Source organism: Vicugna pacos, chromosome 9, assembly GCF_048564905.1.
Source record: "Vicugna pacos chromosome 9, VicPac4, whole genome shotgun sequence".
Taxonomy (NCBI): Eukaryota; Metazoa; Chordata; class Mammalia; order Artiodactyla; family Camelidae; genus Vicugna; species Vicugna pacos.
In genome coordinates, this window is record NC_132995.1 from 8207999 (window position 1) to 8225919 (window position 17921).

General features: G+C 57.4%; 1 protein-coding gene across 3 annotated transcripts in view; it reads left to right on the forward strand.

The window, feature by feature from the left end:
* The window catches only part of STRN4 (striatin 4), a 24737-nt gene extending 7182 nt beyond the window's left edge, over positions 1-17555 (forward strand). For 2 of the 3 annotated variants that reach the window (XM_072966793.1, XM_072966795.1), the window contains exons 3-18: positions 481-554; positions 1509-1587; positions 3442-3639; positions 4959-5100; positions 8398-8557; positions 9124-9237; positions 9573-9688; positions 11526-11701; positions 11806-11853; positions 12192-12313; positions 13485-13655; positions 13808-13948; positions 14397-14495; positions 14684-14770; positions 16123-16358; positions 16629-17555. In XM_072966793.1, the coding sequence (XP_072822894.1) occupies positions 481-554; positions 1509-1587; positions 3442-3639; positions 4959-5100; positions 8398-8557; positions 9124-9237; positions 9573-9688; positions 11526-11701; positions 11806-11853; positions 12192-12313; positions 13485-13655; positions 13808-13948; positions 14397-14495; positions 14684-14770; positions 16123-16292 (1897 nt within the window). In that variant the 3' untranslated portion in view covers positions 16293-16358; positions 16629-17555. The remainder of the gene's footprint in view (positions 1-480; positions 555-1508; positions 1588-3441; positions 3640-4958; positions 5101-8397; positions 8558-9123; positions 9238-9572; positions 9689-11525; positions 11702-11805; positions 11854-12191; positions 12314-13484; positions 13656-13807; positions 13949-14396; positions 14496-14683; positions 14771-16122; positions 16359-16628) is intronic. The other variant, XM_072966794.1, reaches the window with a different exon arrangement.
* The last annotated feature ends 366 nt before the right edge of the window (positions 17556-17921 follow it).

Consider the following 17921-nt stretch of genomic DNA (forward strand, 5'->3'; position numbering starts at 1 on the left):
CTGCCTTCAAGGCAGGGCCAATGGGAGGTTTGGAGCTGGCGGTACTACCTTCTAGTTGAGGGAGACTTGGGATCAAGCATTCTCTTCCCTATCACCCAGTTCTGCATGGCTCTAGGAGAGGAGGACACAGCAAGACGTAGTAGGTGGGATTCAGGATAAACAACTAGTAACTGTATTCATAACACCAAATACCGGACATTCCTTGTCTCACTTGTCCCTTCCAGTAGGGTGAGGGTGAGAATTTCTTCAAGGACTCTGGAGCTGGGATGGCAACCCAGTTTGCCTGACTCCAAGGAGTGGGCTCTTCACAATGCCATCTGTGATGCCTCCTCCGCTGGGGCTGCTTCCTAATCGGGCAGCTCAGCATCAGAGGGAGGAGAGCGGATAAGAGGACAAACCTGGGATTTGGGATTCCTGAGACAAGGGCTGGCCCTGTCTACTCTCCTGTGTCTCTCATTTGTTAATTGTTTGTTCTTTTAGGGCCAAATATCATAAATTGAAATTCGGGACAGATCTGAACCCAGGGGAGAAGAAACCAGAACTGTCAGAACAAGGTACTCACCCCTCATCCTCCCTGCTTGCCTACCGCCCCCCTCCCCTGCCCTGAACAGAACCAGATGTGTTACAGGAGAGCGGAGATGGGCCACCTCTTTCTCTCTGCTCCCCAGAAAGCAGGGTGGGCCGGGCTGGGGCAGGGCGGGGTCTCACTCTCAGGGCCCCTCCTGTGGGCTGCTCTACCAGATACTGCTGGGTGCTCAGGGGACAGAGAGGGTGGGCGAAGAATCCTGGAAGTCCTGCCTGCTGTCCCTCTGTGACATAGACATAGACACATGAGGTCCCTGACAGTCTAAGCTCCTTGAAGGAGGCATTAGTTCACCGCAGGAGGCAGGGAAGGCTTTCCAGGTCCGGGGAGGAGTGTCCCAGAGCACCGGGACTTAGAGACGGGGGTGTGTGAGCCAGGTGAGGGCCTGGGTGACCTGTGATCGCTGTTCTTCATGTCGGACTTCTCCTACCAGACTGTGAGTTCCACACGGGCAGGGGTCTTTATTGACTGGGCATGTAATAGATGCCCGATAAATATTCAATGAATAAAATAAATAGATTATCTCATTTAATCCTCACAACAATCCCAAGAGTAGGGGCTATGATGATTAACTTCATTTCTCAGAAGAGGAAACTAAAGCTCAGATAGGTCACCTAACCTGCTTCAGGGTCACACAGCTGGGAGTCGCTGAGCCAGACTTGAACCTAGTGAGTCTGCCCATTCTCCCAGAACTGAGCCTGTTTCCTGTGTGGGGAAATAACAGAACTAGATCTGGGTCTGAAGGTAGTTTGGGACTGGTTTGGGGAGGTGTACAGAGGGGAGAGGGTAGGCTTCAAACACTCTCAAGAAGTGACTCTGTAGGACCTGTGACAGTGACTGATAGGGGTTTGAAGGTGAGGAGGATGGGGGAGGTGGTGGTGCATGGTGGCGCTCTAAGCCTGCCTTCCTTCTCTCCACCCTCCAGTCTCCAATGGCCCTGTAGAGTCAGTCACCCTGGAGAACAGCCCGCTGGTGTGGAAGGAGGGGCGGCAGCTTCTCCGGCAGTGAGTGTACAGGGGAGGGGGGCAGGAGGGGGAGGGGAGACGCATTTGGCTTGGGAGATAAGCCAGAAGACTCCAGTGCTTCCTGTCCCCACTGGGAACCCTGACCTATTAGGATCCCTGCTGGCTACAGCTGAGATGACCTGTCACCCTGTAGGGGGAGCCCTGCCTGGGGGAGTGAGGGAGGCAGATGTGGGGCCCCCACTCTCGGAAAGCAACTCCAAATGCCTCCATGCCTTTTTTCCCCAAGGGTAATGTGAAATTATTTTTTATTAAAGAGACTTGGGTGTTTTAGAAAACTTGGGAAACACATAAAAAATAAAAATCACTCATAATTCCATCACACAGGAATTTCATGCCCCTGTAAACATTTTGGCACATAGGTTATCTCGTTTGTGGTTATGTATTTGTGTGTGCATGCGTGAGTGAGTGTGTGTGTGTGTGTGTGCGCGTGTGAGTGTGTGTGTATTTTATACAGCAGGGGCTTCCCCTTCACGGTGTTCCGTAATGCATTGCTTTTGCTAAGTGTTGTGAACATCTTTCCACGTAAATTAGTTATGTTGCATCATTGAAAGACCTGTATGAAGTCTGTCACTGTAATCATAATCATAACTTCCTACGGTCAGTCTCTTCTTTTGTATTTCACTGAAAGTGTTTTTAATAGTGTGACAAACACCAGGAAGTTACCTGTCCATATGCTTGCTTTCCTTAAGCTAAATATCTGGAAGTGCAATCACTAGATTCAGGTGTGTGCAAACAGTGACCACTCACCCCACCCCCTGCCAAGAATGATCGCCATAGGCTGCCTTTGCCAGGTTCCAGGTATGTGCCGGGCAGCGTGCTAAACATTTTGCACACGGGGGTTCCTCACATCGATCCCCATGTGGTATGGCTGCTAGCATTTCCCTCATTTTCACAGATGAAAAACCGAGGTGCAGAGAGGGTGTCTGTGTGATCTGTCAGGTCACAGCTAATAGGCGGCAGGGAGGCCTCGGACACACACAGGCACCAGACATGGCAGACAGGCAAAGGCAGATGCTGTCTGCTGCCTGGGCCCCCAGAGGGATGGGGACAGGGTCAACCAAAAAGACTCTAGCGGTGCCTCCTAAGGACCAGCAAGGGACTCTTGTCCCCTAGTCCTTTGAAGCCAAAGATACCGATTGTTGATTTTTTTTTTCTTTTTTTTTTAGCTTTTAGACTAGTCCCAACTGGCTTTGGGTTTTTAAATTGCAGGAGTAATAAATGCTCATTTGTAAGAGTAGAGTAAATTGCAAAAGTTCCTGTTAATATCCCTAATCCCATTCTCCAGAGATCACTGCTGTTAAACGTGTAGTGTGTATCTTTCTAGGCCTGATGGGAGCAGAGTACAAATGTGTGTGTGTGTGTGTGTGTGTGTGTGCGCGCGTGTGCGTGTGCGCGCGCGCATTCTATACTTAATGCATGTTGGTTTTTTTTTTAAATACCTGAACTGTAAGGAACACATAACAGTCTTCCGTAAGATGTTTATCGTGGCCATCTCTCCTTGGCACTCTGCCTCATTTATCTTGTGCTTAGTGTCCCATCAGTAATTTGCTTCCGCAGTCCTTGTCAGTGGCCATGTAGGTTGGTCCCTGGGTTTTGGCTCTCCCGTACGGTATGTCTACAAGCATCTTTGACAGCAAGGTGCCTGTGTATAAAGGCTCCCACTGGAAGTAGTCTCAGAAGTGAAACAGCAGGGTCCGGGAAATTCTTATTTAAAGTTTTGGTGTATAGTCTTAAGTTGCTTCTCCAAAAGGACTGTCACAGTTTGCATCTGCCCCCACGGTGTATCAGGAAGCCGGGAGGCACCTAACTCGCACTGGTTCTGCCTCCCTGCAGGTACCTGGAAGAGGTAGGCTACACGGACACCATCCTGGACATGCGGTCCAAGCGTGTGCGGTCCCTACTGGGCCGATCACTGGAACTCAACGGGGCTGTGGAGCCCAGTGAAGGGGGCCCCAGGGCCACGCCGGGCCCCGGGGGACTCAGTGGTGGCGAGTCGCTGCTCGTGAAACAGATCGAGGAGCAGATCAAGAGGTGAGCCCTGGGGCCTGGTGGCTGCACCCCTCTGTGCCTCTTCCCTCCTGATAAAGGCTGGTGTCAGAAAGTCAGCATGTGGGGCCGTGGTCTGGTGAGGCTGAAATCGCAGGAGTCACATTAAATAGGGCCTCATGGGCCACGATAAGGAGCTGGAATTCTACTCTAAGAATTGTGGGAAGCCAGTGGTTTTGAGCAGGGGTGCGACATCACCTGATATACTTGGTCTCCTTCGAGAAGGAGGGCTGATGGAGGGCCAGGGAGGCTGGTTAGGAGACTCTTGCAAATGTCAGGGAAGAGAGGATGGACGTGCGCGGTAGAGGGGGCATACCTCTAGTTCACTAGCACCTGGGACTCGGCAGTCACTAGGGCAGGGAGTGTAGATGGTGCAGAGAGGCGGTCTGAGGGCTGAGCCCGTCTAGGGGCCCGGGAGGGGAGCAGCACTGGAGGCCTGTCCGAGGCAGCTAGTGTCGTGAGAGGAAATGCAGGGAATGGTGTCCTCCGACCGCTGAGTGCAGAGATGTTCTGCTGGGACACTGCACAAATAGGAGGCCGGGAGGTGAGAACTGGATTGGCAACTCGGAGGAAAGCTCTCTCTCCCGGGGCTGCAACCATACATCTGGGCAGTTGACAAGAACTCTCTAGAGCATCAGCCAGTGGCAGAAAAGGAGGATGTTTGCATTTATCTGAACTTTGAATTCTGTCCCCCTTTCTATCCTGGTGTCAGGTTTGGCAAATACCTCCTTGGCTAAAACTTGTCATCTCATAGGAGCCAGTAGTGTGGACGTGGACACTGGAGCACTGGCTGTCAGCGGGGAGGGTGTGGGCTCACCCATGGCCGGGCAGGTGATCAGGGGCCCAAGGGTTCATAGAGCGACCGGTTCCTCTTTCCTGCTGAGTGTTTCCCTGCCGCTCGCCTGGCCTGTGCTGTGGTTTGACCGGGCTGTGGGAATGGGGCGGCTGAGTCAGGGGCACTTTCTTGCCTGGCTCCCCTTCTGACTCAGCACAAGGGGGGAGACATGTAGTCAGGGCTGGGGGCTCGTCCTCTGGAACTCGGGGGGTGGGTCAGAGCTCAGTGGGGAGTTAGGTGCAATCTGGGGTCCCAGTGAGGGTTCAGGCTGTAGGGAGCATCTGTCAGCCAGAGGCTGGGCTTGGAGCCTTGGGTATGATCAGAGTCGAGGCTCCTCTGGGGTCCAGGTGGCTCTGCCCCTCCTCTCAGAGCTGCATCGAGGCTCTGGCCACCAAGCCTTGGCACCCTCCCATCTGAGCTTTGTCACCTGGCAGGACTAACGCTCCCTCTGCACCCCTGTCGTGGGCAGGAATGCGGCAGGCAAAGACGGCAAAGAGCGCTTGGGCGGCTCGGTGCTGGAGCAGATCCCCTTCCTGCAGAACTGCGAGGATGAGGACAGTGACGAGGATGACGAGTTGGATGGCGTGCAGCACAAGAAGCAGCGTGTGAAGGTGAGCTCGGGAGCCAGCGGGGCGCCCTCCTAGCCCCGCTCCGAGGAGTGAACCAGCACCAGAGCGCCCCTGTGGGCCCTCTCGGGGCTACTCTAGGGTCTGGTCTGTCCATGGCCTAATCACATCTCTTCCCAGAGTCCCCAGCTCCTATCCAGCCACGCTGTTGCCTTAGTAACCTTCAGAGGTGCCTAGACCTATCCTGTCAGGGCCACCTCTTCACCTGCACCCTGTCACTCTCTCCATCCTCCCGTCTTCGACTCAGATGTTCCCGAGAGGCCGTTCTAAGCTAGGCCAGCCCTCCCACAGTGCTTTCTCCTTCAGGCTAGCCTGACCACAGTCACACTTGGAAATTTTTTGACATAGCTCTGGTTCTCTGTCTCCCGAAGTAGATTATGAGCTCTGTGAGGCAGAGGCGATGTGGGTCTTTTACTGTTCTCTCCTCAGCACCCTGAATTCAGCCTGAGTAGGGGCTACAGCTCAGCCTGGAGCAGGTTGTAGGGCTTGGTGGGGGACTTCATAGGATGTAAGTGTCTGGTCTGCTGTTGGTGTCAGGACCCAGGCCCAGGGACACTGCCCACAGACTGGAGTCCAGATCTCCTCAACTGGGCCTGAGACCTGGCTCCCACCACATCTCACCCCGCTTCTTAACTGCCAGAGCCACTGTGCTGTCCTTAGGCATGGCGTGGTCTCTTCTGGCCAGTGAACATCAGTCTTGGCCTTTATGGGCCAAGCTCTCTGCTGGCCGCAAGAATATAGAAACAGAGTCCGGTCCTGACGTGAAGGAGCTTGTGGCCAGCGGTGGACTTAAAGGGAGTCACAGGCAGAGAGATGTGCCACAGAGGAGTCAGGGACTTGTGTCCATGTAGGAGGGCCTGTGGGAGGCGGCCTCAGGAGCTTTCCTTAAGCCGGCCTTCCCCCCAAGCTTTGTCCCTCCTCAGACTCACTTCACACACTCCCTCCTCCAGGAAGCCATCTCTGACTCGTCCTTGCTCCCCCCACCTCAACAGGGACAGGAGCCCCCTGTGGGCTCCCCCATCCTGACCCAGACCACTCAGGGTCCTTCCTGTCTGGTGTAAGGTCTGCCCGTGAGGGATCAGGTCAGTCCCGGCCTCCATTCTGTCTCCAGTGTCCCCAGCGTGGCTCAGCACAGGGTCCCAGGAAGATTAGGTTCTCAGTGAACACACCGAGTGGAGTGGAACACAGAGCCAGAACACTGGAATTGGAGTTACAGGAAATGCGGGGTGTCTCTGAGTCTGGAGTTTCTGATGCTGTCCCTGGTCCAGAACACCTGGTTCCTCTGCTCCCTGTTGGGATTGTCACTCCTTTTTCAGGTCTCACCTCAGCCTTCTATGGGAAACCTTCCTACTCCTCTGCTCCTCCTGTTAGAAATTATCACGACCCTCTAGGCCTTTGCATCTGTCACTGCGTCTGTCCCACGTGCCCTGTGAGGTGGCTCATTATATGGGGGTCTCACACCTCCCCAGGCCCTCTGTCTCCACACATCTGGCCTTCAGTGACCAGACTGTGACTCCCAGAGTGGCTGCTGGCCTGGCTGTGTAACTTTGGGCCCATGATTTTGTCTTGTTTTCAGTCTCAGGGCTAATAGTCCCTGTCTCTGAGTTGTTGAGAAATTAATTAATTAAAATGAGTTTGCGCATGGAGAGCCCACGGCTGCCACTCTGGGTGCTCGGCAGTGGCAGCGTGAGCAGTGCACAGCGGTGGCCTGGCACTAACAGCCCGGACAGTGATGGTGGAACAGCCCCGCACAAGGCCTGTCTCGTGGACCCTTCAGAGCACCTGATACAGTTCCACACCCCTGTAGAGCTCTGACCCCTGCCTTTGCCTCTCTGGGCATGCTGTCTAAACCTTGACCTAGGTCTTCTTCAGGAAAGGAAGAGAAAGACACCCATGTCCCATCCCTCTGGGCCTCCCATGCAGGCCAGAGGCTGTCCCTTCAAGGATGTCTGAGCGGAGTTGCCTTCAAATTTGGACCCTCCAGACCCAGCTCGGGAGCCTGTGGGAGGGGGTCAGCCCCACCCTTGAGGAATTCAGAGGCTGACTGAGGCTGGGCACAGGCAGGGAACACTTAGGAGGGAGAGGGCTTCCTGGAAGAGGTGGTACTTTTGTCCACTGGTCTCAGAATCCCAGTGTTGAGAGTCCCAGTCTTAAGCCAGCACTTAAGGCAGAAGTCAGACATCAAAACTGTCTGAAAATTTTGGAACTCCCTTAAGCCATTTAAGTGCAGTCTTTGTGGTTCCAAAGACACAGCACCCCGATGACACTGTAAAATGCAGTGATGCTTACACCACGAGGGGTGAACAGTGTCACTTCATAAGGGTGGGTATCAAAGGTGTCCGAGTGGGGAAACGCAGATGCGAGGCTGCTCCTGAGTTCACATGTCTGAGATGGGGTCCCGGCTTGTGAATTGAGGAAAACAAGATGCCTTATTTGGTTCTTACCCCTGGTGAAGACCAACCGTGGGAAACTCGGCAAACACAGCATTCACTTGCCCAGCATTCTGTTTCTCAGAATGGAGGAACCGAGGTGTCGTCTCTCATTCTAAAAGTAGCTGCTGCTTGTTATATAAGAAAACAAAAATTCAGCTGATATAGGAAGTTACAAGGAAGACTTAGAAAACCCCAGAGAACCTCATGGCCTAGAGCTGTCTTAGTGTATATGGAACGGCTTGAACCTGGGATAAGGGGCAAGGGGTTGCCCTCTGCTCAGCCTCAGTTTCCTCATTTGTAATGAGAACTATTCAGGGGGTCATGAAATCATGTGTGACGCTAATTCAGTGCACTGAATAACGCGTAGAGGTGGGCACAGGGCATTTATTATTACTGTCATACCTGTGAGTCTGTTCTTACTTTGACTGTGTGACTCCCTACGCTCATGTACACCCATAGACGCAGATATATCTTCCCTTGCCCCTGAGTCAGGCTGTTGCCTTATCTGATGTTGTTTCATGAGAAGTGCTGTGCTGGGTGTAGGGGATGGGGGTTGGGGCAGGAGCCAGAACAGCCTAAGCAAAAGCCAGGAGGAGGGCCCTTGCCTGTGGGGGTCACAGCTGGAGGCGGAGGAAGTGGAATGGGACTGGAGCCCGGCACTGCCCCCTCCCTAGTGAGGAGCAGCCCCAGAGGCGCCCAGCAGGGGGAGCTCGGCGTCAAAGTTCGGGCCTAGGGCCCGGCGCTGTGGAGGGGCGGAGGTCAGGAATCCCGCCTCTGTTCGTGGACACCTGGCGAGCATGGGCTCTTGGCAGGAGCCCCTGACCTTTATCTGGTTTTCTTCATGCCCCAGCTGCCCTCCAAGGCCCTGGTGCCTGAAATGGAGGACGAAGACGAGGAGGACGACTCAGAGGATGCCATCAACGAATTTGATTTTCTGGGCTCAGGAGAAGATGGGGAGGGCTCTCCAGACCCTCGGCGGTGCGCTGGGGAGGGGACCCACCATGAACTGGGTGAGTTGAGGGCTTTCTGGCCAGCCTTCCTCATCGCGGGCACACAGCTGCCTGCAGCTGCTTCCTGCCCCAGGGTCTCCACTGGACGGATACGCTTCCTGAAAGGAGGGTGGCCGGGGAGAGTAGGAGGCCTGTGCCATGGTGGCCAGGCCCTCTCCCCTTCCCTGGAAAGTCCCTGTGGGGATGCAGGCAGGCCCAGCTCTTCCTGAGACAGGGCCTCCAGCCCTCCAGTCGAGTGGCCAGTTCTTGGTGGACCTCAGGGAGGTAACAGGATGCAGAGCGGGGAGGCCGACGGGGAAGGACTGCTGCTTCTTCCTGTCCTGTGACTCTGAGGTCTGAGGCCCTCAGAGGTCACGTAGGATGGCTGGGGACTGAGGCCCCAGCAGGGGCAGCCCTTGGAGGGTCTCATTTCGGTCTGTCTCCTCTGCCTGTCCCCCACCCCAACCCCTGGCCCAGGGCTTCCCAGCCTCCCCACAGTTGCAGGAGAGGCTTTCGGTGGTGGGGAAGGCATCCTGCACGTGGCTGAGTTGAACTGGTGACTGTTGCCCTGTTCTTTGTCCCTGCAGAAAGCCGGCGGGTCAAACTCCAGGGAATTTTGGCCGACCTTCGGGATGTGGATGGGCTGCCACCCAAAGTGACTGGCCCGCCTCCTGGCACACCACAGCCCCGGCCACACGAAGGTAAGAGGCCCCTCCATCCTGGTCCAGTCCTGAGGGGCCCATGGCAGAGGGAGGCTGCAGAGCTAAGCCCAGGGCTTCTGTGTCCTCAGGTCGAGGCCCAGCCTCTAGTCTGCAGCCTCCCTGTCCCAAAAGTTCGTCTGTCTGTCTCCCTCTCTTTTTGTCTGTCCTGCCCTGTCTGTCTGTCTGTCTCTCTCTGTCTCTTTCTTTCCAGCTGTGATTCTTGATCTTGTCCTCTGCCTGTCTCTTTCTCACTCCTTATCTCTCTCTCTGCCTCTCTCTGTCTTTCTCTCTCTCTCCCTGCCCCTCTCTGCTCCCCCCTCCCCTCCCCCTACCAGGTTCCTTTGGCTTCTCCTCAGACGTTTTCATCATGGACACTATCGGGGGCGGGGAGGTGAGCCTGGGGGACTTGGCAGATCTCACCGTCACCAACGACAACGACCTCAGCTGTGATGTAAGTTCTTGGGGTGCCCCATCCCCCATAGGCCCCCACTGGGCACCCTGCACAGTGCCAGGACTGGCTCGGCTCTGGCTGTGTGCCTGGCCCGTGCTCAGCCCCTCACACATGAGGACGACGTGAAAACATCTGACAGCTCAACCTGTGTCACAGAGGGGTGCGACACAGACAGATGGTGGGACTTGGCCTGGGTCACTGAGGTGCCTGGGCTAGAAGACTCCGGAGCCTGTGTTTTAATCACGCTGCCAGGCTCCTTCTCTAGGCGATGCTCCCTCCCACCTGGGGCTTACTTGCACCTTGAGCTCAGGACCCGACATGGGTAGGAGGCAGGGATGAAGGGGGCGCTGAGTCAAAATACAGTATCAGAGGAGGGGGCGCTGGGTCAGCAGCTGGGCCAGTAAGAAAGTCTGTGTAGGAGATGGGCATTGAGCTAACTGTTGAAGGGAAGGCGACCTTAAGCCCCAAAATGAAGCAAAAAGTTGGGCCAATCTGATATGGATGGAGGCTGGTGGGGCAGTTGGGCTGGAATGGAGGGAGACCTTCAGGCCAGTGTCCTGAGCCTAGAACCCGTGGCCAGGCCTCTGGCTATCTGGGAATCTGAAAGAGGCATATATGAGCGTTTTCCTCTGGTGGAGCACTTACCACAGCTTCTAGCGGGATTGCAGATGGTTGGTGTTCCTAGCAGGGTTGGGGCGCTGCTGCGGGGTGCTGGGAAGTGAGGCTGGGTGGAGGGTTTGAGCAGGAAGTATGCTGCAGTCCCCTCTGCTCTCCCAGAGACATGACACCTGGGGAGCAGTGTGTGGGTGTGAGGGTAGATCCTCTGGCCCTAAACTGCTGTGGCAGAAGTGAGGACCTTGGTGGACAGCCCAGATGAAGGGGTTCCTCAGGAGTGCTCCCTGTCTTGGGGCAGGGCCCTGAGGCTTGCCTGGCCATCTGCTCCTCTCCTCTCCTGAGTGGCCCTCCCCGAGTCCCCCACCTGGGGAACAACACCCACCATAATCTGTGTGGCATCTCTGGGGTTGATTCTACTCGCCAGCTTCTCCCTACTGTGTGCGCTTGACCCCTCTCCACTCCCCAGCGTCTGGTCTCAGTGTCTGACCTGTCCCCAAGAGACTTCCCTCGGGACCTCTTCCCACCTCTCTGTCTGCAGCCACTTCTGTCTCTCCTGGTCCGGCCCCCTCATGGGGTGGCCAGAACAAGCAGTGTCATTTCCCTGCTCTAAACCCTTCCCTGTCTCCCCTGTTGTTGAGGAAGGATGCACATTCTTAGTGTGGGCCACCATGTGGCTCTCGCTGACTTTCCAGGCCTCACCTCCTGCCATTCTCTCCCTTGCTTCCTGAATCCCAGGCCTCCTCAGGCTGGGGATCCACTCTTGCTGCCTTGGCCTCAGGGACTTTGCACATGCAGTATTTGTCCTCAATCCCCTCCCCTTATCTGGTTAAGTCCTACTGGCTTGTCACTTACTCAGGAAAGTGTTTCTAACCCCTGCAGAGGTGGGTGGGCACCTGGTGCCTCCTCTCAGCACATTTGTAGTTCATGGCGCTGCTCCTAGTTTATAGTTTATAATCCTCTGCACTATCAGGATGATCTGATCATCTCCCCCAGGCTTCCTCTGAGTTGTGAGATCCCCAGAAGCTAGCACAGTCCCTATACACTGCAGGAACTTGCTGAGGTGGGGCGAGGATGCTTCAGGCGAGGAGGAAGTGGGAGAGGGCCTGGGCTGGGGGCCAGTCTGTAAGGGGCTCCGTGTGGAGCTGGGTGTGGGGCGAGAGCTCACGGCCCTGGGTATTGTTGTCTGTGGAGAGCGGACACTGAGGCAGCTCCCCTACCCCAGCTGTCTGACAGCAAAGATGCCTTTAAGAAGACCTGGAACCCCAAATTCACCCTCCGCTCACACTACGACGGCATCCGCTCCCTGGCTTTCCACCACAGCCAGTCGGCGTTGCTCACCGCTTCTGAGGACGGCACGCTCAAGCTCTGGAACCTGCAGAAGGCGGTCACGGCCAAGAAGTGAGAGCCACAGCCCCAGTGTAGGGGGGCTGGGGGCTTCTGGGTGCAGGGGGTCAGGGTGACAAGGGGCTCCCGGTGACATCGGCTCCTCTGCCTCCCCACAGGAATGCCGCGTTGGACGTGGAACCTATCCATGCCTTCCGGGCTCACAGGTAGGCAAGTGCCCCAAGGTGGACTGACCCCTGGCCCTCTCACGGCCATCCCAGGGGGCCGAGGCAGGAGGCCAGGCAGCAGGAGGGCTCCGAATCCCCGTGCCCCTCTGTACACTCCCCTGCCGTGCTCCTGGAGCTGGTTCTCAGCACAGCCCTCGGAGGAGGACAGGAACAGGCCATTTGCCCCAGGGGCACAACCAGAGGTCCTCAGGCTGAATTCCTTTTGGCCATCCTTGAAAAATGCCAGTGGAGCACTTCAAGGTCCCTTGGAGGGGCTGGGGGAGGGGCGAGCCCGGAGCCGTTTATCTGCCCTCTTCACCCACCTCGATGTCCTCCAGGGGCCCCGTGTTGGCAGTAGCCGTGGGCAGCAACAGTGAGTACTGTTACAGTGGTGGGGCAGATGCCCGCATCCACAGCTGGAAGATTCCAGACCTCAACATGGACCCCTACGATGGTTATGGTGAGGACAGCTCCCTCCCCTGGCCTTCCTTTTCCCCCACCATCCATCCCACCATCCCACCAGTGGTTCCGCCAACACCTCGGGCATTTGCCCAGGCCTGACACTGCGGGTGCTGGGGCGGGGATGCCGAGGGCCCCCAGCCTGGTGATGTGTGGGACAGCGTGATTCAGCGCATGACTGAGGTTGGACAAAATGAGGCAGGAGGTGGCGGAGGGGGAGGGTTTCCCAGAGGGGCTGATTGGGGTTGGGCTTTGGGGCCATGGACCAGCCCAGGCAGAGGCGTGGTGAGCCCGGTGGTGCTTGGCGCTCTGCTCCGCCTGTGTCTCTACATGGCTGAGCAGAGAGGTGGGTTAGGGGGAGGTGGAACAGAGGGGACGGGAGCAGTTATCTGGGCCACATTGTAGGGAGTTTGTGCTTCATACTTGAAGGTTAGGTGGAGAAGTGACCAGACTTGCTGCTTCTGTTCAGTGTCTGCCCCAACCCCGACCTCTGACACTTCTTTTGATGACCCCTTTGGTCACACACGTGGCTCTGTGCTGCGGCCTGTCATGGCAGAGTTTAGAGGTCTGCATCTCCCTTCAGGGACTGTATACTGTTTTCTGAGGAATAGTCACACCCTGTCAGAAGTCATGGGTCAGTGCCAGGCAGTATCTGCTCTGGGCCGAGCAAGCTGTCACACCTCGGGTGTCAGCAGGGCCAGACCAGAGTACTCTGTGTGGACTTGAGTGACCGGGAGGGGAATGACCAAGGGCTTTGGAGAGACTGGGCAAGGCTGTGCACTTGAGCAGAAAAGTGGGGACCAAGGGTGGGGCCACCTGCAAGGGCCAGGCTGCAAAGGGTCTCAGGGCCACAGAGCTACCTTTGTTTCTTGTGCCCTTAAGTAAGTCCTAAAAGTTCTATGGAACAGCAGCTTTGTGCCAGGCACTGTCTCAGGCCGGGGGGATGGCAGGGAACAGGGCCCTGCCTTCTGTAGCTTCCACTCTGGGCGCCTTCAGAGCCCTGACACCCTTGCGGCCCAGCCTGTGGTCGGAGCGGGAGCGCCTCTGGGGCGTGAGGATTTGGTGCGAAGCTGGGTGAAGAGGTGACTTGAGTGCAGAGCTGCTGGCCCCGGGCTGTCCAGGCTGGGGCCAGCAGCTCTGACGCAGCCCTTTCCTCCCTCCGGCGGATCCAGACCCGAGCGTGTTGAGCCACGTCCTGGAGGGCCACGGGGATGCTGTGTGGGGCCTGGCCTTCAGTCCCACCTCCCAGCGCCTGGCCTCCTGCTCTGCCGATGGCACAGTCCGCATCTGGGACCCCAGCAGCGGCAGCCCAACCTGCCTCTGTACCTTCTCCACAGCCAGTGGTGAGTAGAGGGACGAGGAGGTAGTGGGGACCCTGACACCTCGCACAGGGGCCATCCAGAGCTGGAGGCCCCAGGGGAGGGACAGCTGCTGTCCCCCACCCCCAGGGTAGGACCGGGGCTGTCAGGTAGCCTTCCCTCCTCTCTGCCTTCAGATCACGGGATCCCAACCTCAGTGGCCTTTACCAGCACCGAGCCTGCCCACATCGTGGCATCCTTCCGCTCTGGCGACACTGTCCTGTATGACGTGGAAGCTGGCAGTGCCCTCCTCACGCTGGACTCCCGGGGGAACAGTGGTAAGGGGTCCTTGGGGCCAGGGGCTCAGGTCTGAATGTCTCCAGTGTCCCAGTTCCTCCTGTGGCTTTGGTGACCTGATGCCCCGTCAGCGGAAGGTGGCTCCCCTTTGGGGACTCTGAGCAGAAAGGAGTTAGGGTCTCGGTCACTGCCCTTACGAATAGCATGAGGCACTCGCAAGGGCTGCAGGGAGACACTCTGAGGGACTGCTTGGGGGAGCGGATAGGCCGTCTTCATGTTTGCTATCCCTCTGTTCCACCCAAGGCAGCACCCGGTGTCTACTGCACAGATGAAGTGTGGGGCCTAGGGAAGGCAGCGGCTGGGGTGCCCAGCCCTGTGTGACATCTAGGCAGAGGACAGATGTGGGACCGTGGTTCTCCTCTTGTCTTTGTCCTGGTCTCCCTGACCTCCTCACCCTTGACCTCTTCCCCTCCCTCTTTTTCCTCCCAGGCCCAACCCAGATCAACCAGGTGGTGAGTCACCCGAACCAGCCCCTCACCATCACCGCCCATGATGACAGAGGCATCCGCTTCCTGGACAACCGGACAGGTGAGGCCCAGCGTTCCTGGCCCCCCACTCACTTGTGTTTGTGAGGGGCAGGGGTAGACCAGGCTCAGAAGCACAACTCCTGGTGTCCACATTGGAGGCTCTCGGTGTCCCCCCGAGTCCTCCCTTCACCTTCCCAGGCAAGGTGCAGAGTTGGGAAGTAACCTGCTGCCCACCCTCTCTCCCTGCAGGGAAATCTGTGCACTCCATGGTTGCCCACCTGGATGCAGTCACCTGCCTAGCTGTGGACCCCAATGGCGTGTTCCTGATGTCAGGAAGTAAGTCGGGAGCTTCCTGGCTCCTAAGGAGCAAGCAAGGGCATGTGCCTTCCTCTCCTGCTGGGGAGAGGAAGAAGAGACTTGGGCCCTGGTCCTGAGGGAGTGTCCTGGGGGCCTCCTGAGTTGGGGAGCTGGTGGGGGTGTTGTCACAGCAGGGCTGGGAGCCTCTCCATGGCTGGAATAACTGGTCATCATAGTGGGGACAGCAAAGCACTGGCCACTCGGAGTGCCCCGAGGCCCTCGCCTACAGTATCTCATTTAATTTGAATAATCCTATGAGGTTGGTGCTGTCATCCTCATTGTACAGATGTGGAAACTGAGGCTAGAGAAGTCATTTCACTTGGTCAGCAAAGTGATATTGAATATCTAACTCAATCACCACAAGGGATTTTAGCTTTTGGCACCACCTGCTCTCTGTGGATAGAGGCACTGAGCCCCAGTGACTACTCCTCAGAGGGATGCGGTGGGACTTGGGCAGGTGGAGAAGGGGCTGCAGCTCCCCTGGGGGTGAAGAGCATGCACTGACAGTCACAGAGGCCTGACCAGCTGAGCCTGCCATTGGGTAGAGCTTTCTCTCACTTCTGCCCAGCGTCATACCCTGCTTGGGGTGTCAGCCAGCCAGCTCACTAGCACACAGAGGCGCGGCAGTGGTGGTAGAGGGTGTGGGCCCCCAGGACAGTAGCGGCTGCCTCCGAGGAGGACAGCCCAGTGAGCAGATGGTGGTGAGGTCAAGCCCAAGCAGAGAAGACTCAGGACAGGGCCCAGGTCCCCCCAGAAAGGGACAAATAGAACCAGCCTCCCTCGCAGCCCGCTGGATCCTGGTAATGCGTGTCAGGCCATCTCCCCACAGTGGCTCGTGGCCCTGGGCCCCACCCAGTCTGCTCCCCACTCTCACCTCCTTCCTCCCACCCCCATCAGGCTGCCCATCCTCAGGACTTTCCCCTGGCTGTCCCCGCTGCCTGGAAGGCTCTTCCCCTGCCATACCCCCATGGCCACACTGTCCTCTCACTGACCGACTTGTGCTCACAGCACTTGTTGAGTCTGTCTTGTTTACTCTGTCTCCCACACTGGAGTGTCAGCACCACAGGGGCAGGGAGATTCGCCTGTTTTGTTCACTGCCTCCGCGCCCAGCACACAGCAGGAGCTTAGTAAATACTAGGTGGCTGCATGATAGCCTGGACAGAAGGGCTGTCCTTCCTGTGGGGCGTCTGGAGGTGACCTGGCAGAAGATCGAGCCCCATCTGCCTCTGAGTCCTTTGGATGAGGCTGGGTTAGGGGCACAGGTCTGAGTAAGGAGCCGGGGGACCCGGTGCTGCTGGGTGACAGCCCCTTCTGCTCCCACACCTGCACAGGCCATGACTGCTCCCTGCGTCTCTGGAGCCTGGACAACAAAACATGCGTTCAGGAGATCACGGCCCACCGCAAGAAGCACGAGGAGGCCATCCACGCTGTTGCCTGCCACCCCAGCAAGGCCCTCATTGCCAGCGCGGGTGCCGATGCCCTGGCCAAGGTCTTCGTATGATGCCCACCTGGCCCCGCCCAGGCCGCCACGCTGGCTGGGAAGTGGGGCCAGGCAGGTGGGACTGAGGTGAGTGGCCAGACAGGAGGGAGGCTTGGCCTCGGAAGGAGGAAACCCCCTGCATTCTCACCCCTGATGGGGCCCTCAAATACACCCCTTCGCCTGCATTTCCAGAGGACTCCATGTCCTGAAATCCTAGTGGGGATGCCCTTTGAGAATTGCCAGGGTAGCCCCTGGGCATTCAGAGGAGGGGCTGAGGCCTGGAGGGGCCCAGAGCTGCCTGACCTTTTGTACCCTGGAGGTCGTGATCCAGTCTCCCCTCCCTTCTGTCTCCCATAGGTGACTCCCAGCCTCAGTCTGGAGGCCTGGAGGCCCGGCCTCTTCCTGCCTGCCTTGGAGCCTGGTGGTGCTAATGGCCCTTTCCGCAGGAGGCCCTCCCCATGGCCTGCCCTTCCCCGAGCACCCAGCCGGGGAGCGGCCTCCTTCAGGAATCGTCCTCCAGGATGGCCTCTGGGAATTTTCTCTTCACCCTGACACTCACTCCAGGTCTCTGAGCTACCTTCTCGGGGGCCGCACAACCAGGGCTGAGTGTCCTTGGGGATCAGCTTTTCCAAGACGCCAGAAGGTGCCAGGTTCTCTCTTTGAACCCCTGACCCCTCCTCTCCACCTCCAGGGACCTGGGTGGGAGCCGTGCTGGGAGGGGCCCTGGAGCCAGTGGGAGCCGGGTCATCCTCAGTGGGAGTGCTGGGCCTCGCCAACCCCAGAAGTGTGCACAGTGAACCACCCTCCCCTCCAGTTCCCTCAATGCAGCTTTCCAGACACTACCCAACATCTCCAGGGCCAGTAACTGCCTGAGGAGCAGCTGATGCCCTTGGGGGAGAAGCCCACCCCTACCTCCCCCAACACTCCTCCAAGGGCAGCCCCCCAGACCCCCATGGGGTCACCCATGGGGAGAGATGGACTTCTCTTGCCCTCCCTGGGGCATGGAGGGTGGAGTGGGGTCCCCCCAGTCCCCCATAACTCCCTGTATATCTGTATAAATAAATGGGATTTTAACGGAGCCCCACCCCTACCCATGTTGTTATCACTGTGTGATAGTCTGTCAGTCTCCCCTCCAGGCCCTCCACTCTCTTCCTCTATTTATTTCACTCTTTTTTGGTTCCACCCTGTGCCCTCTGGCCCCCTTCCAGGTTCCTGTTTATAAGCCCCATCCCCTCTGCCCTGGACTTGTATGTGAAACTTGTCTTAATAAACCCTTTGGAGTAAGATGGGTGGCGGTGCTGTCGAGGGGACTGGGGACTTTCAGGGAGGAGTAGCTGGCTCTGCCAGGGTGGGTGGAGCTTGGAGAGAGGGGATGTGATGGGTTGGGGTTTGTGGTAGGGTGCAGGGACCAGAGGGGCCCAGAGCTCCGGTGGAGTGTGGGTGGAGGGACGGAAGTGAGGGCACAGGACCGAATCTCCCTGTGCCCCTCCTTTCTGTCCCTAAGCGCTCCCTCCCCAGGGGCTACAGCAGCAGAGCCCTGACTAGCAGATGATGTGATGTGACAGTTCAGCTCAAGACTCGTTGATCCCCCGCTCTGCCACTTGTGATGATTGGTGGTGAGGCCAGAGTTCCAACCTAGAGTCCTTGCCA